General features: G+C 45.1%; 1 protein-coding gene across 1 annotated transcript in view; it reads right to left on the bottom strand.

Moving 5' to 3' along the window:
* The window catches only part of LOC146060209 (bromodomain and PHD finger-containing protein 3-like), a 587,893-nt gene that overhangs the window by 224,226 nt on the left and 336,864 nt on the right, over positions 1-26,803 (bottom strand). Inside the window, 2 exon segments of the mRNA XM_083173193.1 lie at positions 23,727-24,039; positions 24,431-24,559. Coding sequence (XP_083029319.1) covers positions 23,727-24,039; positions 24,431-24,559 — 442 coding nt within the window.

Consider the following 26,803-nt stretch of genomic DNA (forward strand, 5'->3'; position numbering starts at 1 on the left):
TGTCTGCCCATGCATATTGCAGGATCTCTTACATATACAGTAAGATGGTGTGTGTGATGCGCTCATTGATGCTGGGAAACTAGGAACAGAGTTATCTCCCGTACCCTTCCCAAATCTGTGTGATCTAGTGCACTATGCACCATGCAAAGGATTAGCAGCAGGGTGTCAGGAGCGGGTGGGAACAGAGAACAAACCTATGCGTGAGTGCCTGGAGCAGCTCTGGGAACAGAAGCAGAGTGGAAAACTCATTAATTATACAGAGGAGTGGGCGTACCGGGTACAGTATCCCTGTGTGTGATTCTGTAACCCAATACTACTACATGCGGGGGGCAGCACCATTACTTAACCCTCTGTGCGGGCAGCATAGGCGTGCACAGCCCATTTTCTTAGGAGGTGCACCCTTGGAGGGGCATGTCCATCACAGCCTACTGGGCGTGTCCATCACAGCCTACTGGGCATCAATGCAAACTACAGTACATAGAAGGTGACTTATTTATGTATACGCACTTCAGATTTGAATCAATCCCACCACACATAATAGAAACAAGGACAGTGCGCTGCAAAAATGTACACTGTAATTCCCATTCCACATAATGCCACACACCATAATGCCCATGAAACATTATGCCAGGGCATGACAAATTTTTGTCAAGCCCTGGCTTAATGTGTGCACCAAAAATTTACACTGTAACGCCTATCACACTCCCATTACATAGTATACGACATGCCATAATGCCCATTACACATTATGCCACACACTGTAATGCCCTTTACACTACATACCATTAGTGTTCACTCTAGGAATTTAGGGCAGGGTGCTGCTACTGTAGAGGGTACATGTCCACAGAAAGGGATGTGGGTACTTGTTTCCTAGCACGGCCACAACGATCATGATCGTGGGCATCGTGAGGAAAAATCGGGGGCATCGCGGCCATCGCATGCACTAAAAAATCGGGTGCGATGGTACCGACGCGATGCCCGCGATTTCCCCATAGGGAACAATGTCAAATGCATCAATTTAGCCGCGATGCCCCCGATTTCCCATAGGAATCAATGTTAAATGGCTCAATTTACCCAAATCATCATAGGAAACACTGGTAAATGGGCAAGAAACCCAAAAAACACAGCTGAACAGTGAAATGTCCCCCCAAAATAAGTTTACGCCACCCCACGATCAACGCGAACCCGAAGCGTGGCGAGCGCAGCGAGCCCGCGAGGGGCGGGGGTACGCGTTCTCTGACCTTTTCATACCCCCACTATCCACGTCGGCGTGGAGTTGAGAATAGAATAGTGTGGCGAGCGCAGCGAGCCACCGAGCCCGAAGCGTGGCAAGCGCAGCGCACCCCGCGAGGGGACGCGGATACCTGTGAAGCCCGCGAAGGGACGCGTTTACCTGTGAAGGTATCCGCGTCCGCTCGCCACACTATTCTATTCTCAACTCCACGCCGACGTGGATAGTGGGGGTATGAAAAGGTCGGAGGACGCGTACCGCCGCCCCTCGCGGGCTCGCCACGCTTCGGGTTCGCGTTGATCGTGGGGTGGCGTAAACTACTTTTGGGGAGACATTTCACTGTTTTTTGGGTTTTCTGGCCCATTTACCATTGTTCCCTATGATGATTTGGGTCAATTGAGCCATTTAACATTGATTCATATGGGAAATCGGGGGCATCGCGAGTAAATTGAGGCATTTAACATTGTTCCCTATGGGGAAATCGGGGGCATAGCGTCTGGACCATTTAAGCCTTTTTTAGCCGCATACGACGCGACCGACGCGATATTGACTTTTTTCCAATGCATTTCAATGGGAAAATCGGGGGCATCGCATCGGTCGCGTCGCAGACCACTAAAAATGACACCCGATGCCCGCGATTGTGGCCGTGCTAGGAAACAAGTACCGGGATGTGGCTTTATAAGGAAGGGGTTTGGCCACATAATACCAATAACACCATAATGTCCATTGCACACTATGCCGCACAGTGTAATGCCCATTACACATTATGCCACACACCGTAATGCCCATTACACATTATGCCGCTCACAGTAATGCCCGTTACACATTACACAAATCTACTAGATTGTAAGCTCCTCAGAGCAGGGCCCTCTTCCCTCCTGTTGTCAAAGCCCTCTTCTCTTCACATTTCACTTACAGCTGTCCTATACTCAAACACTCAATAACCATCTTAAGCATAAGCATACTCATTTCTATCACTGGCCTCAAGCCTCTTACAGTATGTTGATTGAGTCCTCACTACTTACATTCAAGCTGTAATGTGTATTGAACTGTGGCGCTCTTTATTTGTACTCCATTTTTGTTATTTATTCTATGTTATGCCAAATTTTATCTCCCTGTACTGTTCCTTTGTACGGAGCTGCAAAACACTTGTGGCGTCTGTTGTCGGTTGAAAGTAATAACTCAAGGATACAATGTGTTAAATATGGAGACTGACACAGGACATTTCAAAACATAGATAAACATTTACTGTGTCACTAGAGATGCTGGACAGGGTGAAGAGAAAAGCACAGATATATCATCCACAACTTTGGTGAATGATAATGTAGACACATCATCATTATGACACAACCAGCTGGGTAGCAGTAGATGGTTATACCAAGCCGTGGACGTCCCAGAGTTACTACAGAATGTGGACTGGACAATGCCCAGAGTTCCAACTGTTGGTCTTTGAGTTACTAGACAAAATAATTGGAATGGATCCATAGACAGCCCGTCCAGCACTTATATGTCTGGCAGCTCTGTAAAAGCCTTCACATCCTCTGCAGTAAATCTGACAGTTAGGGGGAATGCTAAATGGCAACCTGTGTACATACCCCCAGCAGCCCAACCTGTATGCCTGAAGCAGTATTGCACCCATAGTGGTCATGAAGAAATAATACAAACCACAGAAGAGGTTGTCCCAGAGTGTGATGGTCGTCAGCTGGCTCCCACCGTTCTGCCTCAGGGTTACAAGCACAGTCCATGTATCTGTGATGGATTGGTGTCCAGGGATCTGGACACAATTATTCCCCAGTTACCATGCACTCTTTATCACTACATCGATGACATCATGCCGTCTGGGCCTACTGCTGAACAAGTTGGAGAAGATTTACACACCTTGGTACAACATAGGGAGAACCGAGGGTGGGCTATAAACAAAGACAAGGTGAAAGGCCCTGCTCAAAGTGTGAAGTTTCTGGGAATGATTTGGACTGGGCCTAAAAGGACAATACCGCAGCCTGTGTTGGAAGCAGTATCCAAGCTAAAGACTCTAACAACAGCCAAAGAAGCACAGCAAGTGTTAGGCACTCTTGGATATTGGAGATCATTTGTACTGCATCTGGGATTGATTCTTTGGCCTATCTACAAAAGTGTTACCAGAAAGAAAGATACATTTGTGTGGACAGCTGAACAGAAAGATACAGTTCAAGCTGCAAAGCAAGATATCCAGGAGCATAATGCTCTGGGCTCCATCCAGGGAGATCAGCATTTCTTTATGGACATGACAGTAACTGAGCATGTTTTTATTGGACTTTGGGCTCAGCAGTTACCATGCGCACAGACAAGATGTTCACTTTTGGAAAAGACTTTGCTAGCAGCATATACTGCATTTCAACATGTGACAAATGTCACCAAGCAACAACATGTCGCTGGAAAAACACCTGTGAAAGGGTGGGTGAGACAAGAGGGCCTAGGTGCATACACAACCGTGGCCCAGAAGCAGACGCTGCAGAAGTGGCAGTGCTACCAGTCAGAAAAAAAGTGGAGTATCCAGCCAAGAGCCTGTTCACGTGACCTGCTGCATTGTTAGAACTGAAGTGAACTGTGAAAGTACAGAAACTGAGTTGCCTCCACTACCAAACAACGGAGGTCAAGTTCAGAGCACAGAATCATATACCCAACTGACCAAAGAAGAAAAGAAGTATGCAAGTTTATCAAACAGGTCAGCAACAGTGGTCTCCACAAGGGGTATCCAAGAACTGATACATGGGAGTGGTGAAGGAGGAACAAGTCAGTATGCAGAACTACATGCTGTAGTCATGCTGCTGGAAGAAATTAAAGGTCCTCCCATCACCATTTACACCTGGCACCAGCACAACTGGAAGGTGCATAACAAGGACATCTGGGGAGAAACCAAGCTGTGGAATGAAATTTGGAAGAACCAGTGTCATCAATGGTCTGTGTCCATGAGACACATTACTACCCACAATGGACTAGAAGGCAATGAACTTGAAGATGCCCTGGTGCAAGTTGGAACAGTGAAGTTTACCCCACAAGAGAAAAGAAAACTATACCATTTGGGAGAAGAAAGAAAAAGTGTCCCAATGTCACAACGTATGGCCAGAGAAAAAGTGAATCGTGAAACACATCAACTGCCGAATAACCACAAGGAGCAGACTTATGATATGAGTGGTACTGAAACATGTCTCTTCAGAAGTGTGGACAAACAAGTTCCAATCAAAATGTCAAGAGACTTACAGTTGCTATATGAGACAAAGACATCCAGTCTGATGATGACACACACTTCATATACAAGACAGTCAAAGACTGGGTGGCTGTGTGGAGGGAGTCCTGGTTATGCCACATTTCCCATTATCAGCAAGCTGCCATGTTGAGTGAATATATGAATGAGCTCCTGAAGGACCAGGAAAGAATGTCCACGCATAAGAGAAAGGGTGGGGATGAAGTCCTTCAGGAAGCTGTGTGTTGTTTGAATGAGAGGGCAGTAGAGGGGAACATCCCACATGAACTGACACAAAGTGAGGCTATAGGCTCTAAGTTGATAATGTTAAACATTGTGTATGTAGCACAGAAATTGACAGGAGAAATGATCAAAGCTGCATTAGGACAGATGTGTAATATGTTGTTTGAAAATGATACCGATTCCTGTCTATTTATCTTCCCACAGGCTGTACCCCAGATCAACATGATGGCGTACAACAGATTATTTGGGTACAGCTCAAACAAGGCTTTGTGGGCAAGCATCATGGGCATCATTATTCTGACAGTCAAGACAATTCTCCTGATGTGGATTTTCCATCCTACAGACCTCTACAAGAATGATATTGAGTCAAGAAAAGGTCTATTGGAGTCATGGTCTAACTCCTTTGTACAATGACATTATAGAGATGCAGAACAATTGCAGATTAAGGACTATGGTACTCATGCCTCGGTTGCTACCAATATTATAAACTGGGTAGAGGTACCATTGACAAGACTGAATTTGAGAAAAAAATGTATATAAATGGCTCTGTTACCAAGTATCAAGCCCCTGATAGTGAACTGTAAACCACCATCTCATAAAAAGTAAGGGTGGATTGTATAGGGTGATATTTTTAACTACTTTTTGGACGCCATTATGTCATATATAAACTCCATTTTGTATATGTACAGTAGGAGCAAGTTTCATCTTTGCTCCTTTGGTCATGGCTAGCCATGGCTATTCTATTGTTCTCAGCTGCAATACAATACGTATTGCAGCTGAGAACAATAGAATAGCCATGGCTTGCCATGGCCAAAGGAGCAAAGATGAAACTTGCTCCTACTGTAAAACTTCATTGCTATATAAATGTACTTTTTATTAGGATTAGTGCTTTTACAGCCATATAGGCACCAGTTAGAAATATAGTTCCATTCTAAGTGCCAGCTGTCTTTTACCCTTGACCTGGTGTGAAAGATATAGTGTGTGGGAAGGGTAGCCAGTGTTTAGGCAAACTGATTATAATAAATATATGTTCCTGCTATCAGTATGTCTGATCGGAACTGTCTAGTAAGCTGTATGGGCTATTGTGTCCATAACTATGTGAACGGGAATCGTGTCATTTTGGATAATTTATATCATGTGCACAGACTGCTACATCCAGCTTCACAGAATAGGTATAAAGTCTAGAGACTTTTACATAGCAGAAGTTCCTGAAATCTAGGTCTGTCTGCAGTGGACACAGACTTCTAATGCACCCAAGTGTAGTAACTCAGTAGAGTTACATACTAAGAGGGACCCTAGGGATGACTGGACTTTTATTCTTTAAACTACTGATGACAACCATCCGGGACAGATCTTAAAACATCTGAGATAAAAGCTGAGTATTAACTTGTTACTTATTTGCATGTTTTTATTATTGTAGCTTAAATAAATGTTTATCTTTGTTTTGAAATGTCCTGTGTCAGTCTCCATATTTAACACATTGTATCCTAGAATCTGGTCGCTTGAGTTATTACTTTCAACCGACAACAGGCGTCTTATAAATAATGATAATAATAAAAAAAATAATAATAATAATATGCCCATTACACATTATGACGCACACCATAATGCCCATTACACATTAAGCCACACACCGTAATGCACATTACACCCTAAGTGCACACCATAATGCCTATTACACAATATGCTGCAGACCATGATGCCCATTACACAATATGCTGCACACCGTGATGCCCATTACACAATATGCTGCACAATTATGCACATTACACAATATGTTGCAAACTGTTATGCCCATTTCACATTATGCTGCACACTGTTATGCCCATTACATATTATGCCACACATTGTTACATGGAATGCCCCCAGTACTCCTGCCTATAAACTTAATGCCACCAGTAGTGCACCTGACCTTACACAATGCCCCCAAAAGTGCCACTTACATTTTTGCTGCTTCATTGCTGCTGTTATGGATGGGAAGGGGGAGAAAAGAGATAGCCTAGCAGCTTCCCACTCTGCACTGCTGACAGTGGTAAGGCAACCAACACCAGAGGGACGGGGTTGGAGCAGAGGGGGTAAGAGGCACCTTCTGCTCTCAGCTGAGGGGGACAGGGTCTGTGTGTTCCAGAGCTGCTGGCAGGCCAGCTCAGGTGGGATGGGGATGAGAGGCAGCTTCCGCCTTGAGGGGAAGGGGGCGGGCCGCGACCGTGCACACAGGGCCGCAACAGACCGTGGCCTGGAGCAGCCACTGCTGCCCCGGCTCCCATAGTTTGGATCCATCCTGCTCGGTCGCCGTCACTGTTGGGGACAGGCATCCTTCCCCCAAGCTTGCATTGGCGCCACACGCAGCAGAGGGGATGTACGGCGGATGGCAGATTTGCCCTTTAAAAATTGGGCAGGGTGCAGTGCTAAAACAGCTTAGCGGGAACACTATAATGTAATGCCCATTACACCACACACCGTAATACCCATTACATGCTGCGACTCATACTATGATGTCCATTACACGTTGCACGTCACACTGCGATGCCCCTTATATGTTGCACCTCAGACAGTAATAACCATTACGCCTCACACCATGATGCCCATTATGCATCCCGCCTCTCCCCGTAATGCCCATTACACATTATGTGTAGTAGCAAGGGAAACAGGAAAAGGTTTAACTGTGCTTAAGTAATGAGTGGTCAGGTGTATAATAAATAATATTAATGTAATAACACTATAGAGCATTAAAAACAATAAATATTGAGTAACCAGAAGTGCAATATGGTTGGAATTAATAAATCACCCTTATTTCTGATTGCCAGTCCATGGAACAGCCTTATTGGAGTCCACCCATTGCAGGGATAATGATTGAATCAATTATATACAAAAAGTCCTCACCCATTGATGATATCCAGGCCTTTAAGGAATAAATTTCAGCGGTCTGGTTCACTGCAGAGCATCTTCCGAACAGGCCTGGCGATGTGGCTGAGGGGGTGGGAGCGTGAAACGGCCGAGTCTGGGGGAAGGGGGGGGGGGTGATGCGGAATTTAAATGGTGCCTGATACAGCCCCAGTGTCTTTCAGTAGCTTCTGTGCATGCACCGGACACACACAGTGCTGCGTGTACCGTCCTTTCACAGTGACAGTCTGAGCAGAGCTGGCCCTAGCCAATTTGATGCCCTAGTCATATTTTGGCTGGTGCCCCACCAGCACTGCTGCTAGTTCTATCTCTGAAACAGCACCCCTCTCACAGCAAAGCATCCGTAACTCAGCAGCACAGATCACTGTAGCAGCCAGCAACACCCACCATCCACTGGCGTATCCATAATAGGTACAAGGTGTGCAGCACATACGGTCCCCAGGGCCCTGGGGGACCCACACGCTGTACACCCTGCACCCATTTCATTCTACTCATCGTCGGTTTGGCAGAGCAGCAGTAAAGACCACTAGGAAAATGGCTGCATAGTGATCCAAATTCACATTACACAGCACACAGTGACCCATATTCATATTACACAAAGCGTAATAACCCATATTAACATTACACAGCACGTAGTGACCCATATTTTCATTACACAGCATGTATTGACCCAAATTCACATTACACAGCACGTAGTATAGTGACCAAAATTCACATTACACAGCATAGTGACTCATATTCACATTACACAGTGCGTGGTGACCCGCGTAGTGACCATATTAACATTACACAGCGCGTAGTGACCCGTAGTCACATTACACAGCGCGTAGTGACCCGTAGTCACATTACACAGCACGTAGTGACCCATATTCACATTACACAGCACAAAGTGACCCATATTGACATTGCACAGCACGTAGTGACCCATATTCACATTGAACAGCACAAAGTGACCCATATTGACATTACACAGCACGTAGTGACTCATATTCACATTACACAGCACAAAGTGACCCATATTGACATTGCACAGCACGTAGTGACCCATAGTCACATTACACAGCAGGTAATGAACCATAGTCACATTACACAGCAAGTAGTGACCCATAGTCACATTACACAGCGCATAGTGATCCATCATTACATTACACAGCTCGTAGTGACCCATATTCACATTACTCAGTGCGTAGTGACCCATATTCACACATAGTGATCCATATTCACAATATATAGTGCGTAGTGACCCAATCACATTACATACATTGCATACTAAACCATAGTCACATTACACAGGGGGTGGGCATTCGGAAGGCGGCATTCCGCTCGCTAAGTAGCAAAAGAACGCTGCTTAGCAGGCAATCCTGAATCAGGCCCCCTGTTCCCCTCACTTACTACGCCATACCTCCTAACTGTCCCACTTACCGCAGGAACGTCACTGTATTTGGGGAGGTTCCCGCATCCCGCCTGGGGCCGACATTGTCCCTCGGACAGGGAAGGGGAAGTTGGGAGTCCCCCCAGCCTGAATTGAATAGATGCTGTGCGCATGCGCACAGCATCTATTCAGCCCCGCAAACTGGCAAAAACCGGCGGCGCAGTCTTAGGAAGTGTCAGCCCGCAAGGTCATGCCCCCTTCAACACAGGCCACACCCCTTTTCGGTCCCGAACCTGTAATACTAAAAGTTGGGAGGTATGCTACGCTCTCGTTTGAATAAATTTTATTAATGAGAAGTCACTGCATATAAAAAAGAAAGTATTAAAATTTACATATAAGTTTACATACAACTATGCAACATGGTATGCTACTCTCTCACACTCTCCCCAGTCCCTGCACATATTACCTTTAGCCAGGAGCAGCATGCCAGAGGTCAGAAGGCAGGGCTGCAGCTACACTAGTCCACTGGCACAAGCAAAGTAACATGATAGTTTTCAAAAGGGGGCGTGGCCATGGGGGTCCGTGATTAGGCCAGGCCCCTTTTGAAATCTACCATGCTAAAAGACCCCCAGGCCACTGCTAGCCGGCCGGGGGAGGGACACTGATGTGAGCACCCATTTGCTGCCCTGGGCTACCCTGCTGCATGTAGTGCTCCTCCAGGCTGCTACAGTATATCTGCTGCTCCTGCACGTAATAATCATCTGCTGGCTGTTGCCCTCAGCTGGGACAGAGAGACCATGTGACTGCACTCACCACCACCAGCCCTCAGCAACTTGCAGTGCACTTGGCTTATGTTTCCGCAAAATGTCCTCCCCTATTCAGCAGGAGATATGGTACAGTCCACCAGTTGTTGCCATAGAGCAGACTGTGTGGAAGAGTCCACTTTCCCTGCTTTGAGGGATATTAATACTGTATAGTTTATTACTTCACATTTAGTAGTTAAATAATCTTTTTTTGTGAAAAGTGTTTTTAAAAGTTAAAAGTTATAAGATTTCTCATAGATTCACATACATGTATTCCCTCTGTGAGGGATTTCAACTACGGTGAAGGAAATCAGACATGTTGATAGCCTCTCTGTTTACTCCCCCTGCTGGCGGCTATGTACTGCGCATGCGCAACAAGTTGAAAAATCATATCTTTATAATGGGGGAAGTTTCACTAAATTATAAAAAAAACTGTAACTATCTGAAAAGCCTAAACCCCAAAAGGCACTACACTGGGACAATATCTACCTAATAAAACAAAACCCAAGTCTCAATTGTTCCACTACCCTGAGTTATGCCTTCCCCAAAAAACCCTAATAGGCTATCATGGGTGGCAAGTTGCCATTTCTGAAGTGGCAGAAAAAACTGACAGTTGGAAGTTTGGTACTTGTGTATTATCTTGGCGCCCATCGCATTGCATACCATAAGGCTTAATATGGTATACAATGAGATGAGATGTGCTGCGATGGGACCTGATGTTATACCATTGTATATGGCATACAATGCAATGAGATGAGATTTTAAATTGTATAAGCACACTAATGGTTGCTTTCAATGTTAATTGGCCCCCATATAAGAATTTTAATTGTATAAGCACCTTAATGGGTGCTTACAATGTTAAATGGACCCCCACTCCACCCCCACTATCAACGCCAACCCGAAGCGTGCCGAGCCCAGCGAGCCCGCGAGCGGTGGCGGTACGCGTCCTCCGACCTTTTCATACTCCCACTATCCATGTCGGCGTAGAGTTGATTTTACATAGTGTGGTGAGCGCAGCGAGCCACCGTGTCCGAAGCGTGGCGAGCGGAGCGAACCCCGCGAGGGGACGCGTAATACATGTAAAGTAAAACGCGGCCCCTCGCCACGCTTCGGGCTCGGTGGCTCGCTACACTATATGAATTCAACTCCACGCCAACATGGATAGTGGGGGTATAAAAAGGTCGGAGGACACGTACCGCCGCCGCTCGCCACGCTTCTGGTTGGCTTGATAGTGGTGGTGTCGTGGGGGTGCATTTAACATTGTAAGCACCCATTAGGGTGCTTATACAATTAAAAATCGGTACTTATGTATTATCTGGACTCCCATGTTAAATGCACCCCATTTTTTCATACCCCTACTATCCAACTATGCATGGAGTTGATTTTATATAGTGTCTGACTTGGAGTCATCTTCTTGTTTGAAAAGTGGACGGAAGTACTGTGTGTGTTTTTAAATTACTGATAAACGCATCAGTGAAATGGACTAAATGTGGAAATTGGCTAGTTGGTACCCTAATTAGCGCACTCCTATATCCCCCATATTTGCATCTTTGTACACCCCTGGCTCTCACTAACAGGAGAACCATATCAGAGGAGTAGCTGCTGAATTAAGAGAAGCGCACTTCGGAGGTTAACCCCCCTTTTTTGTAATAGGCGGCACTTGGGTGTTTTGGAGGAAAAGAAGACCACACACAGGTTCAAGATCTTTCGAGATTTAATCTCGTCATCAAGGATTAAATCTCGAAAGATCTTGAACCTGTGTGTGGCCTTTTTTCCTCCAAGACGCCCAAGTGCCGCCAATTGTCTTCTATACATATGCCAGCCTGGCAACAGCCTGTAGCAGAGGAAGGCGCGGGGTGCTAATTGTGCTATTAAGCAGTGGAGTGCCAGCTTTATTTCATATATATATATATATATATATATATATATATATATATATATATATATATATATATATATATATATATATATATATATATATATATATAGATCTATCTATCTATCTGTGTGCAAATAGGGGGTTAATTCGACAAATGATGGTAACACTGCTTGTCAACTGCTAGCAATAAGAAAAAGACTAATGTTATTAGCCACACACTGATGTGACTACCACACATTCCCTGATTTTTATGAGCATATGTTAAAAAGCTCTTTTGGAAGCGATAATGCCTTTCTGCTGCTTATTGTTTTCACGTATTATATATTATTATGCCCTAATTTTGTACAGTACATGACTGACATGAGACTTGTCTCAGTACATGACTGCTATACGACATGCCATTAATTGTATATGGCACCATTAGTTATGGTTAATCGAACCCCTAGTCACCATCTCATTTTTTTGGGATAACCGTGTATAAATATAGACTGTGTTGCATTATTTATAGCACTGAAATTACCCTTGATCATCCCTCTTCTAGGTATTCCTCCCCTTTCTCAAGTGCCTTGCCTATTTTATAAAGGCCTTCTATAAAGGTTCATCATTATTGGGTATGTCCTTTTTTTTCTTGTACTTACCTCAACATCCTCATATCCTCATCCCTCGTCCCATTCGTCCATTTTTTATTCGTCCATTTTTCATTTTTATCTATTCTGAGACACATGCTCTGATTTACATCTTTCACAGATATCACCGATTTTTAAATTAAGGAAATTCTGGTATTGGTCATATACTTAGCATACCGCTTTATTCTTGGTATGAATGAAATTATTTAATTCTGTTTTTAATATCCACTGTATTGTATACACGTTATTTATATGGCATTCTGTACCACCTACAGTGTACCCCTGAGGAAGTCTCTTCGGAGACGAAACGCGTCGGGTCCATCCTTGCGGTTCTAAAGAATTCGATTCTGCCAACGCTTATTATGAATTGTTTTTAATAAATGTTATTGAGAATGTCCGATTGTCTTTTTGCCTAATAACAGAGCACATGACAAGGTGGTGGGAATTCTCAATCAGCGCCCTCTACATCTATCTATCTATCTATCTATCTATCTATCTATCTATCTATATATATATATATATATATATATATATATATATATATATATAGAGAGAGAGAGAGAGAGAGAGAAAGATAACCCTTTCACTGCGCTAGAATAGTATTCCTAGGCGGCACCTCTATAAGTCCCCCCTGTTAGTGGGGGAAGGAGAACAGTATGCACGGCAAAGATATAGAGTGCACCTTCTTATGTGTCACTACCACCACCATGAAATATTAGGTGTATAATTGACACTTTGTTCAATTTAAAAATGTATACAATTTATTAAAAACCAATAAAACAGGCAAATTTCCAGCAATATTTCATTTGTATGGAGTCATATTTTCCATCATCCAAATAACTCAACGCGTTTCGTCACTTGGACTTCATTAGTGGTATAACAAAAATGACTCAATGGAAAAAAGCTTCAACTTAAAAGAAAAGACTAGGCTGGTTCTTCCTTGATTCTTGAACCGACTGGAGTTAAAGTTCAGTAGCGATGTAGAATGGGGCAAAAGATAGGGTGATGTGTGGAGAGGTATAATTACTCCTATCATGCCACTCCAATAGTGGCAGCTCTATATCTTTGCTGTATGTATATATATATATATATATATATATATATATATATATATATATACAGTATGTGTGTGCCTGAATAATTGGTTCCTTATAGCTTATCATAGCTCGCATTCCCAAACTCAAGCTAATATTTGCAAAGTATTCAAAACACACAGAATGGTTTTCATTGCAATAGGTTATCGAACATGACTATTTTGTGGACCTTTTGCTTTTGTTCACCTTTTGACTGGCGACCTATACACTGTAGATGTAATGACCGCATCCCCTTTTAAGTTAGTAAAGCACTTTAGAATTTGTGTGGTTCTTGATCCCTTCAATCCCACCTACCTTCCCTCACACATATATTGGACTGTGTTAACTATTTACCACATTTTCTCCTTTATGAGAACCCATGTTACAACATGGATATCAACATTAACCTTTACTTTAACCCCTTACCGCCGCAGCCTGTTTTTGCCTTCCTGACAGAGCCCTTTTTTTCAAATCTGACATGTATCACTTTATGTGGGGATAACTTTTTTTTGCTTTTACTCATCCAAGTGATTTTGAGATTGTTTTCTCGTGATACATTGTACTTCAAGTTAGTGGTAAATTTTGGTCAATACAGTCTGTGTTTTTTTGTGAAAAATACCAAAATGTCGTAAAAAAATTGAAAATTTTGCAATTTGCAAAATGTTAAATTTTCTGCTTGTGAGACAAATAATCATACCACTCAAAAAAGTTAATAACTAACAAAGACCATATGTCTACTTTATGTTGCCATCATTATTTCAACCTCCTTTTAATTTTTTGGGACACTAGGAGGCTTAAAATATGAATAGCAAATTCTCAAATTTTCAAGAAAATTTCAAACACTGATTTTTTTAGGGACCAGTTCAGTTCTGATGTGACTTTGAGGGACTTGTATGTGAGACACCCCCATAAATGATGCCATTTCAAAAACTGCACCCCTCACAGTATTCAAAACAGCATTTTGGAAGTTTGCTAACCCTTTAGGTGTTTCACAGGAATTAAAACAAAGTGTAGGTGAAATTTCAAAATTTCATTTTTTAGCAGATTTTCAATTTTATTACATTTTTCTAAGGAACACAGTCGATTTTACTAGAGAAATGTGACTAAAAATTGATTCCCCCAATTCTTTTGTTTTCATAAATATCCTATATGTGGCCCTAGTGTGCACGTTGACCAAACCACAGGCTTCATAATAGAAGGAGCACCTACTTGATTTTGGAGCCTCCTTTTTATGAGATTATTTTTTAGGCACCATGTAGGTTTCTAGGCACCATAAGATGCTAAAATTTAGGAACCCCCCCACATGTGACCCCATTTTGCACACTACACCCCTCAGGGAATTCATCTAGGGGTATAGTGTACATTTCAAACCCCCAGGGGTTTCACCAATTTTGGTACAACTGGGCTGTGAAAATGAAAAATTACATTTTTTTACACAAAAATGCAGTTCTGGCTCAAAATTTTTCATTTTCACAAGGAATGAAGGAGACAAAGCACCCCAAAATCTGTGCCGCAATTTCTCCCGAGTACGGCAATGCCTCATATGTGACCAAAAAATACCATTTGGGTGCATGGCAGGAGTCAGAAGGGAAGGAGTGATATTTGGATTTTGCAGCACAGATTCTGGTGGAATGAATGGTGGGTGCTATGTCGCATTAGCAAGACCCCCGAAGCACCAATACAGTGGAACCCCCCCACAAGTGACCCCATTTTGCAAACTACACCCCTCAGGGAATTCATCTATGGGTATAGTGTACATTTCAAACCCCCAGGGGTTTCACCAATTTTGGTACAACTGGGCTGTGAAAATGAAAAATTAAATTTTTTTACACAAAAATGCAGTTCTGGCTCAAAATTTTTCATTTTCACAAGGAATGAAGGAGACAAAGCACCCCAAAATCTGTGCCGCAATTTCTCCCGAGTACGGCAATGCCTCATATGTGACCAAAAAATGGCAGGACTCAGAAGGGAAGGAGTGATATTTGGATTTTGCAGCACAGATTCTGGTGGAATGAATGGTGGGTGCTATGTCGCATTAGCAAGACCCCCGAAGCACCAATACAGTGGAACCCCCCCACAAGTGACCCCATTTTGCAAACTACACCCCTCAGGGAATTCATCTAGGGGTATAGTGTACATTTCAAACCCCCAGGGGTTTCACCAATTTTGGTACAACTGGGCTGTGAAAATGAAAAATTACATTTTTTTACACAAAAATGCAGTTCTGGCTCAAAATTTTTCATTTTCACAAGGAATGAAGGAGACAAAGCACCCCAAAATCTGTGCCGCAATTTCTCCCGAGTACGGCAATGCCTCATATGTGACCAAAAATACCATTTGGGTGCATGGCAGGACTCAGAAGGGAAGGAGTGATATTTGGATTTTGCAGCACAGATTCTGGTGGAATGAATGGTGGGTGCTATGTCGCATTAGCAAGACCCCCGAAGCACGGTGAAATGATGAACCTAATAATCCATAGATGTGTGGTATATTTTAAAACACTCCTTCATACATAGGCCGGGTTTGTCGGGGCAAGTTTCACAGTGGAAAATAGTTTGCTTTCTTATTCCCTTTTTATAGCAAACTTTGCACCTTTTTTGTGTCCTGCCCTTTTTTCCAGTGGAGGGGATTTCGTTAGGAAAATGCTGCCCTGATACAATACGGGGGCCAGTACTAGAAGTACTGGGGCCAGTACTAGAAGTACTGGGGCCCTCTGCCTGCTGGTTCCCAAATATTAGGCCCTTTATGACTTCCTCTTGAAAGTGCATAAATGTCCCCGTCTGGCTGGTAGAACGGAATAGTACGTAAGCGTTATACAGTGCCATCTGGATGATATACACGGCCAGCTTCTTATACCATATTTTTGTTTTCCGCAGGGCACTGTACGGCTTCAGTACCTGATCTGAAAGATCCACTCCGCCCATGTACTTATTGTAATCTAGGATACAAATAGGTTTTGAGGTGTGGGTACTGGTACCTCCTACAGGGACGGAGGTGGTACTGTCTCCGTGAATTGTTGTCAGTATAAGGACATCCCTCTTGTCCTTATATTTGACCAACAACATATTTTCGGTGGATTGTGCCCTACTTTCACCCTTTCTCAGTAATTGGGCAACGTGCGTTTTTGGGAGGCCTCTTTGGTTCTTGCGCACAGTACCGCAAGCTGCTGTACCTCTTGAACCAAGGGCCTTAAACAGGGGGATGCTGGTGTAAAAGTTATCCACATAGAGGTGATAACCCTTATCCAGGAAGGGGTGCACTAAATCCCAGACAATCTTTCCACTAACACCTACGAGGGAGGGGGGGCATTCTGGCGGTTCAATTCTTGTGTCCTTCCCTTCATATACCCTAAACCTGTGGGTGTACCCTGAGGTACTTTCGCACAGCTTATACATTTTTATGCCATACCTTGCCCTCTTATTAGGAAGGTACTGGCGGAATTTAACCCTTCCTTTAAAATGTATAAGTGACTCGTCTACACAAATGAATTTTTCGGGGATGTACATCTCAGCAAATTTGGCGCTGAAATGATCAATGACCGGCCTGACTTTGAATAGCCGGTCAAAGGTGGGATCATCTCTGGGTGGGCACTGTGCATTATCGTTGTAATGCAAAAATTTAAGGATCGTCTCAAAACGAGTCTGGGTCATGGCCATACGATGAAGTGGGGTGCTGTACAGAACATCTGTACTCCAATATTGCTTAATTTCTGGCTTTTTAACTATGCCCATTTGTAACACCAGACCCCAAAACGTCATCATCTCTACTGCATCTACAGGGGTCCACCTAGCAAATGATGACGTGGGGTTTTGGGCAATAAACTGCTGGGCATATAAATTACTTTGGTCCACCATTAAATTTATAAAATCATCAGAGAAAAAGACTTTGAAAAAGTCAATTTCTTTGAGGCCTGTAGTATCAAATTGGATTCCTGGGTTGGCCAAAAACTCAGGAACCTGGGGCTCAAAATTGTCTGGTGGTGGGGTCCATACGAGATCAATCATTGGGGGGGGGTCTCAGCTGCTCTACGGGGGCGTCTTTGAGGGGGTCCCTCATCACTAGAGGAGGAAGAGGAGCTTAAGACGAATGCAAATTCATTGCTTACTTCACTGGCTGTGTCAGTGTCAGAGGCAATAAGGGCATATGCCTCCTCCGCTGAAACAGTCTTTGCGATGATTGGGACATTTTTATTATTTTTGTGTTTGTGTAAGTGTAGTGTTTCAACACGTGTATAGTGTAGGGGGGGGGGGTACAAACTTTATTTCAACACGGGGGGTATGTAGTGTGTATGTAGTGCTTTAACACGTGTAAGTTAAAAGAAAAAAAAAAGCTCCTGCGCCTAAAATTGAGCACAGATGTTGGTCAGTAACGTCCGTCACTGATCAGCGCTCAGCGGCCACAGGACACCCACAAAATCACCGTGGGTGTAAAAAATTTTGTAAAAAAAGACTCCACAGCACCCTCCCAAAAAAAAAAATTGAAAAAAAACTGCTGATGAGTCAAAGGCAACAGGAATTTGATCAAAAAAAAAAAAAAATTAGATCAACCCTGTGCCAAAAATGCTCATCAGTGATGTACGTCACTGATCAGCGCTCAGCGGCCACAGGACACCCACAAAATCACCGTGGGTGTAAAAAAAATAAAAAAAAAAAACTCCACAGCACCCTCCCAAAAATTTTTTTTTCAAAAAACTGCTGATGAGTCAAAGGCAACAGGAATTTGATCCCAAAAAAAAAATTAGATCAACCCTGTGCCAAAAATGCTGATCAGTTAATTTATACTGATCAGCACAAAAGGGGGGCAGCAGAGACAAAATTATATTATACAATATTATGTTCTATGACACAATGATGACGCTGCAGCAGCAGCAGCACAAGCACCAGGAAGCAACAGCAACCAGGAAGCAGTACGAAATACTGCTGGTGGCAAGGCATTTTTCTCACACCAGGCTATGTACTTCTTCCATATCACATGGTAGTGAGAAGCCGTGACCGGCTTTCTGGCCTGTGTCATGGTGGTAATCACAGAGGGATGTAGCCCCCTGAGGCCTAATATCTGCCGCTCAACCTCCAGGCCGTTAAACGCAGCCGCGGTAAGTCCTGAAAGACGAACGGTCCCTGGAGGTGAAGATCTTTTCTTGGAGGAAGACACCACGGGTCTTCTACTTGCATGGCCTGAATGTCCACGTACCAGGCCCTTCGAGGCCAGTCTGGGGCCACTAGGATGGTTTCTACTCTCTGCTGTCGGATCCTTTTTAGCACTTGGGCCAGCAATGGGAGCGGTGGGAACAGATACGCCAGCTGAAAATCCCACGTCCAAGTCAGGGCATCTACTGCTGTTGCCCCTGGATCCCTGGTCTGGGCACAGTACCTGTCCAGCTTGTGGTTCAACCGTGAGGCCATAAGGTCGATCTGAGGGAGCCCCAAAGATCTATTATATCCTGGAACACCTGCGGGTGAAGTCCCCACTCCCCGGGGTGGAGATCGTGACGGCTGAGGAAATCCGCTTCCCAGTTGTCGACTCCAGGTATAAAGATGGCCGACAGGGCTTTTACATGGCATTCCACCCAGGAGAATATCCGGGTGGTTTCCCTCATACAGGGCATGCTCCTTGTCCCTCCTTGGCGGTTTTTGTAGGCAACCATAGTTGCATTGTCCGACTGGACTTGCACCGCCCTGCCCCGCAGCATAGGCTCCGCCTGTAAAGGGGCATAATGAATAGCCCTCAGTTCGAGGTTGTTTATGTGCAGCGTAAATTCCATTTGAGACCAACGGCCCTGCAGGCGGACTCCCTGTATCACGGCTCCCCAGCCTCTGAGACTGGCATCCGTGGTAATCAGAAGCCAGTCCTGTATCTGGAAGCAGCGACCCGCCAATTGATTTGGCAAATCTAGCCACCACTGCAAGGAGAGTTTGGTCGTTGCAGACAGGCAAATCCTTCTGTGCATTTGGCGGGGGGATCCTGACCACTTTGTGAGGATATCCAGCTTAAAGGTCCTGGAGTGGAACCTGGCATACTGGATGGCTTCGAATGAGGCCACCATCTTGCCCAGGAGCCTGAGGCAGAGGTGCACCGAGGCCCAAGGGTTTGATAGGACCTCTCTTACCAATTCCTGTAGGTCTGACGCCTTTTCGGCCGGCAGGAACACCTTCTGCTCTATTGTGTCCAGAGTCAAACCCAGGAACACCATTCTGCGGCTCGGGAGCAGCGAGGATTTTGGGATGTTTAAAATCCACCCGTGGTCTCTCAACACCTGCATAGTCAGGTCTAGCGCACTCACCAGGGCTTCCTTCGATCCTGCCTTGATCAGTCCAGGTAGGGTATGACATTTACCCGCTGGAGCCTGAGAAGGACCATCATTTCTGCCATGAGCTTGGTAAAGACGCGCGGGGCAGTTGATAGCCCGATGGGCAGCGCCTGAAACTGATAATGGCAATTTCCCACCGCAAATCTTAGAAAGACTTGATGGGGAGGCCAAATTGGGACGTGTAAATAGGCGTCTTTGACGTCTACAGAGGCCAGAAATGCCCCTTTTTCCAGGGAGGCAATCACTGACCTGAGCGACTCCATTTTGAATTTGAACACCTGCAGGAAGGGGTTCAGCCATTTCAGATTCAAAATGGGCCTTACTGAGCCGTCCGGCTTGGGGACAAGGAACAGGTTTGAATAGTAACCCTGGCCTTGCTCCTGTTTTGGTACAGGTATGATTACCCTGGACAGGAGGGGCTTGTGAATTGCTCCCTGAAGAAGCACCTGATCCTCCACTGAGGCTGGTAGGGCCGACTTGAAGTAGCGTCGAGGAGGGGGCCTGGCAAACTCCAGCCTGTAACCTAGCGAAATAAGACTTCTGGCCCAGGGATCTAGGCACGAGGCGTCCCACACCTTGCTGAAGTGTAGTAGTCGGGCCCCCACCTCGAGACTGTCCCGTGGTGGGTGCACCCCGTCATGCTGCCGGCTTGGAGGCGGCAGGGGCGGTGGAACGGTCCTGATGACCTGAGGGGTTTGGCTTCCTGAACTTCCCTCTAGTGCCTCTGCTGGCATTAGAGGCGGCTCTGGCCTTAGGACCCACGAAAGGACTGCTGGGAGGGACCAGTGAAAGGGCGTTTTGCCGGAGTGGGTGCTGATGGGAGGAAAGTGGATTTCCCTGCCGTAGCCTTAGAAATCCAGTCGTCCAGCTCACTACCAAAGAGCCTCTCCCCTGTGAAAGGTATGCCTTCCACACTCTTCTTGGAATCTACATCAGCCACCCACTGGCGCAACCACAAAGCCCACCTAGCTGACACGGCCATAGCAGAATTCCGCGCATTTATAGCGCCCAATTCCTTCTGTGCCTCACAAAGCACCCGTGCCGTGTCCTGAATGTGACACAGGTTTTCACCTATCTGAGCCACAGTCATGTCCCCCAACAAACCCTCTTGGATCTGCGTGGACCAAGTATAAATGGCCTTAGCCATCCAGCAACTGGCCAATACCGGGCGCTGTGAAGCCCCACTGGCCGTGAACATGGACTTAAGCGCCGCTTCCAGTCTCCTATCTGCACCATCCTTGAGGGTAGAGACCCCAGGAACTGGTAACAGCACCTTCTTTGAAAGGTGGGAAACTGAGGAATCCACCACTGGCGGTTCCTCCCACTTCTTCCTACCAACAGGATCAAAGGGATATGTATTTGTGAACCTCTTTGACAGCTGGAACCTCTTTTCAGGATTCTGCCAAGCACCCTAAAAGTAATTTCTAATTCAGCCTGCTCTGGGAAATAGACTGGCTGTTTTCTCTGAGTCATGAAGGAATCTCCCTCAGAGGGTTCCTCCATAGGGAGCTCTAACACTTCCCTAATGGCCTTAATTAAAGCCTCAGAACCATGACCTAAAGACTGCTCCTGAACAATATCCTGATCATCTGCCCCATCTCCCACTTCAAGGATGTCATCATCATCAGAGTCAGGGGCCACTGCAGTAGCAGGCCACTTTGGGGGCTGAGGAGGGGGAGGGGTGAGAATATAAACCCTGGCAGACAACATGGCTAATTCCCTTTGCACCCTCTGCGTCTGCTGTGTATTTGCAGAGAGCTGGGAAGCAACAGAGTCCATCAGCGTCTTTATGCTGCTGGCTCAGGCAGGCACTGGATTATCAGCCTGTGACCCTTCCACAAGTTGTGGGGGTACCCCACTGACCTGAGTGGCTACACCACTGGGTTGTGGCATCAAACACGGTTCACAGGTAACCTGTGACTGTGAAGCTGAAACGAACTTTGTGCTGCACACCATGCATATTAACTTTTTAACCATGATGAAGCAACAGGACACCCCCAGCAGCACACACACGCACACTCAACACCCACACTTAATGTGCTGTAACTCAACACATTAGAGACTATGGTGTTGTGTACAAGTGGTTAACTAGCCAGTGGGTTAGACTCAGAGCAATATGAGAAGACCAGTACACCCCAAACCTTAACTCACGGATTAGAGTGAGCTGGTAACGCACAGAAACACACAGTGATAATGTTTACACAGTGTAAATAACACAGCTAAGCAACGCTGCTGCGCTGTTATAACTTGCTGTCTCTGCCGCAAAGGATCAAATCCACCACGCCGCTGAGGAGCTGTAATGGCGACCTCTGGATGCGTGAAGAAGCAGGAAGCAGAGACAGAGCGCGCCCAGCAGAGCCTGGTCCCGCTCTGAGCGAAGCCCCGCCCCCTTTACACGGAGTTGGCGCTTCCAGTATATTTATACTGGCATAAGAAGCAGAGACAGAGCGCGCCCAGCAGAGCCTGGTCCCGCTCTGTATGAAGCCCCGCCCCCTTTACACGGAGTTGGCGCTTCCAGTATATTTATACTGGCATAAGAAGCGTTTTTCATATAAAATGTTTTTAAAACTTTCTGGGCATCCCTGGTGGTCCAGCGGCATCACCCTATGCCAGTGTGATAGTGGGGTGTCGCGCGGTCCCTGCGAGAGGGCGGCCGCTACTGCCGCCGCCATCTTGCCGCACGGAGCAGTTTGGGGTGTCCCCTTATGGGACCCCCAACCTGTACTCACCACTGACGTCTTCGGACCAGTCAGGGGGTGTGCGGCAGCTGGGGGGCCTGCTCGCTACAGTGCAATGCTGTGCGGTGACAGGCCTCACTCAGGTAGACTGTCCTGCAGCAGGGTCAGCTCTGCACCTGAAGAGGCCGGGGACTGACCCTTCCCCTGACACCCTCGAAGTAGGACAGCTGCCTGGTCAAAGCAGCGCCCCAAAATAACAAACTAAATAAAATTTTAAGAAAAAATTCTGGAGCATCCAGAAAGCACTGCCTCTCCTGAGGCACATTTTTCTAAACTGACTAGTGGAGGGAGATAGAGGGGAGGAGCCAGTGCACCCACACTAAAAGCTTTAATGTGCCTGTTTCTCCTGCGGAGGATCTCTATCCCTATAGTATAAACCAGTATCCCATTGGACAGTAGAGAAAATAGATTGTATTTCCTCCGCGCCGGCCACCGCGCCGGCCGCTCGCGCTATGCAACGTTCTGAGGAAATCCTCGCCGTCACAGGACGGCGAAAATTCCCCAAAACAGCGAGACCCGCGGCTGCTGCAGAAAACTCGCAGTTTTTAGCCGCGGGTCTCGCTGCTTCTGGAGCCGCATCCGCCAATTCCCCCTCGCTCAAAAAACGGAGCGAGGGGGAATTGGCAGATGCGGAGGCTGTGTTGAATGCTGTCAGGGTGAGTGGTGACAGCGAGCAGGAAGCCCTGCTCGCTGTCACCACTCGCAAACAGCATTGAATACATACCATTGGGTTAAAAATGAAAGCCATTAAATGTGCATGGTTATTGACCTTACAGCTTAAAACCCCCATGCACATTAACATCAAAATGGTACATTTATTAAAAGGTAAATTCAGATCTGTTCTAAATTGATTTAGGATTTTCTGTGGTTATATTTCACATTTACTAACATTTAAAAATCAATACAAGATAGATATAGGTTTGTAAATGTGCGTTAAAGCCATGAAAAAAATAATTTAGATTGATTTAGTCTGATTAAAAAGTGATCAACCCTTAGTAAATTACCCCTCAAAATCATTCAATAAGAAATCCACAAAGTATAATCAGAGAAGAAATGTACAGTAGTTACGACATACAACTTGCAATAAAAGTAAAGACTCAGCAAAATCACATACTGCAAAGATCTCACCTTCCCACATTTAGGTGAGTGGCAAGCAACTCCAATACATAAATATTGCAGTTATTTAAAAACAAAACTATAAAAACACTACAGGATGTGAATGTGTGTAAAATAGAGACTCTTATTTTGTGAATCTGAAGAAATGAATAGGTACATGTAGGTGCATTAACTATGCTGCAAACTCTCATGATACAAAAAAAGTTCTCACCCTCTTCCCATGAAAACCGGTAGTAGTCATTAGTGTAGGCCTTCTCCGGTAGGTGCATCAGAGTACGTGGGTCATATCCAAAGCTTTCTGCCTGGCGTCTTGCATGATTGAGTATTGTTGCACCTAGATGGTGTAGGCGTAGAGCAGCCTGGTGGAACACAGTTTCCCGAGAGTTATAACGCAAACAATTAGAGACAATTAGGTTGAAGTCATCCTCAAAAGCAAGAAAAGAGGGATATTGATGACATTCAAGTTTGTGGCGCATTGTGGAAAAGTCCATAGGATGCAGAACAAAATCCATGTAATCTGGAACCTGAGGAGATGCCATACAAAGTATTAGGTTGCATGACTATAACAGATATTTATACTTACGCTGGCCATACACTAGATTTCATCCAACCAGTTGGTTTAATTAACTGAAAATATGGTCCTGTATTGGAGCAAATAACAAATCAGAAATTTTCTCGCAAACCCAGGAAAATGGACAAAAACATTGTCAAATTGTTTAAATCAAGCATATTCAAGTATAGTACTGTACCTTATCTAAACAATGGTTTTTGTCCCTTTTCAGATTTTGGGAACAAATTACCTTTGCTACCATCTAGTACCAGTACCAGATTTTTTTTTCCATCCAACCAACTAGTTGGATGAAAGTTGATCTAGCATATGGCCAGCATTAGAAATAGTAACACTAATTTTCTTACCTCCTTAAGATTAACTGGTTCATTAAAGATATTGGCTGTGTCTTTCTCCTGCAACAAATCCAAAGTGGAGCGGAGGAATACGTTGAATGGGGTTAGCGTGAGCTCCATTGCAGCCTGGTGCAACTTTACCTGAATGGCACAAAGGTGCACAAAATGGATTAAAACAACTCGATAAAACAAACATTGAGCATGTTTGAATCCAGACAGTAGCAAGGCATGTTATCATAGTATAAAGGAAAAAGGGACATAAAACAGCATTAATACTAAACTTCATAAGCAAACCTATTATTCATTCAGTGAATTATGCTAAGAGTATACTAATATTGCAAATTGCAGCATTAGAACAAAAATCATGACTAACCACGGATTAAGAGGTACAGTATCGGGGTGGCGGCGTGTGTGTGAGGAGGTAGCTCCAGCTCCCCTGTGCCTGAAGCTGCTCCCCCGCATCCTTTCCCTTGTGCTGTCAATCAGACAGTGCTGAGCAGGGGGTGCTATGCCCACCGTGTAAACGCTCAGCACAGTGTACCTCCCTCTGACTCCATGCTCTACCTGCCTCGCTGTATGAACGCAATCTGGGGGGGGGGGAGGGGGCTGTAAATCATCACCTGGGCTATCACTGGCATGTAGTCGAACACCCGGGGCTGAGCGGCAGGCTGAGCGGCGGTGACAGGCTCATTGTGAGTGCACCCTGTATAGCTGCCCTCCTGCTGACCCCTCGCCCTCCTCACTCTGCCATAGGAGCTCAATCTCTTGGGGGCTGTTAATTATCCTGGGCTCCCTTCAAGGCTGCACACCCCATGGAATGTCTCCTGCTGACTCCCTAGCCTATATGAGGGTCCTGGTAGCTGCCTGACAGGAGACAGCAGTGCAGTGTGGTGCCTGCTATACAAGTCCCTAAAGGTTTGGGCAGCACGCCTCTCAACAAGAAGAACAGCTATCCTGCTAAAGGTCTGTAGGCTTGGAGAACCAGACCAGGACGGTGAGTAAGCCTATTTTTCCTGTTTTATTCTCTTTAACTTGCTAGAGAGGAGACAGTGCTGCAGGGGAGCCAAGTCTGTCTGTTGGTAATCAGCTGGTATTCGTTCAGTCATTTCCTGACGCAAGACAGAGACTGAGAGGGGATATTACTCTCCCATAACTTTTTAGGGGGCCTGTGCAGTCTGTGACACTTTGGTTGAAATCTGATCAGTATTCGTGCATTTCCATATTCTGGTTAGGTGATGTTACTCGGCTGTAACTGCATATATAAATGAAAAAAAAATTGCCCTGCAGGCTGCAACGAGTGGGCCTATTGTTGAGTATATTAAGAATTTTCCTGATAGCATATCTCAATCATGGGGAAAATGGTTCAGAACACTGCTGCAGCCTGTCTTGAGAAATATGCCCGGTCTCAAACTCAGGCTGCGAGTAGGTCACAGGCCAATACTCCACATATAACCCCTTCTAATACCACTTTCACACTGCCTAAACGTTTTAAAAAACGCGTCTGAGCTTTCACATTGCAATAGATTACAGTTTTAAATACCGTTTAAATACCATTCACATCAGTCAACCCATTTAATCCCCTGAACACTTTTCAAGGCAGCCAGACTATCACAGGTCTGTAGGTGTGTTGTTTTTAATAAATACCGTTTCAGAGCCATTCTCACTGCATAAAAAATGGCTCTGAAATGTGTACGACTCTGCTTTTTAAACGTTTTGAAATACCAGTTATCTTTAACAGGTAAATGAACTCTGGTGCTTTCCCACTGCAGCCTTAAATGTTTTAAAATGGGGAAAAAAACAGCAATATACCATTTAACAAGTGCGGTGTGAAAGGGGTATTAGGGGTCCAGTGACTCTCTTTCCTCTAATGTTACATTACAAAAGGTTCTTGGGGCAGTCAGCACATGTGAATTGCACCTTATGGAACAGATCAATAAAGTACAATCTGACATAATGCTATTAAGGAACGATGCCCCAAAAATTTTTGAGAGAATTACTGAGGTGGAGACGCGAGTTAACATCATGTCTGGGCAAATGGCTGCTATGCGCCACAAAATATCAGATATAGAGGGGAGACTCCATTGCAATAATGACCGGTTTGTGGGACTTGAAGCAAGGGTGGACGGCGGCACCCCGGAAAAATTCTTGAAGGATTGGTTAACCCAAATGTTTGGAAGGGACGCTTTCTCTCACAGATTCCTACATCAGTAGTAAACAACTGGGATACTGAATGAGAAAGGATGACTAGTTTCTATTAGACTAGAAAATTGCTATGTAGGTTATGTAATGTTGTACAGAAATGTATTTTGCTTGTCTCATCTTTTCATCACAACTGTATGAGATAAGTGAGGGGACGTGAGGGGACAGGGTACTTTCTGTGACTAG

Source organism: Crinia signifera, chromosome 2 (genome assembly GCF_055691185.1).
Source record: "Crinia signifera chromosome 2, ASM5569118v1, whole genome shotgun sequence".
NCBI lineage: Eukaryota > Metazoa > Chordata > Amphibia > Anura > Myobatrachidae > Crinia > Crinia signifera.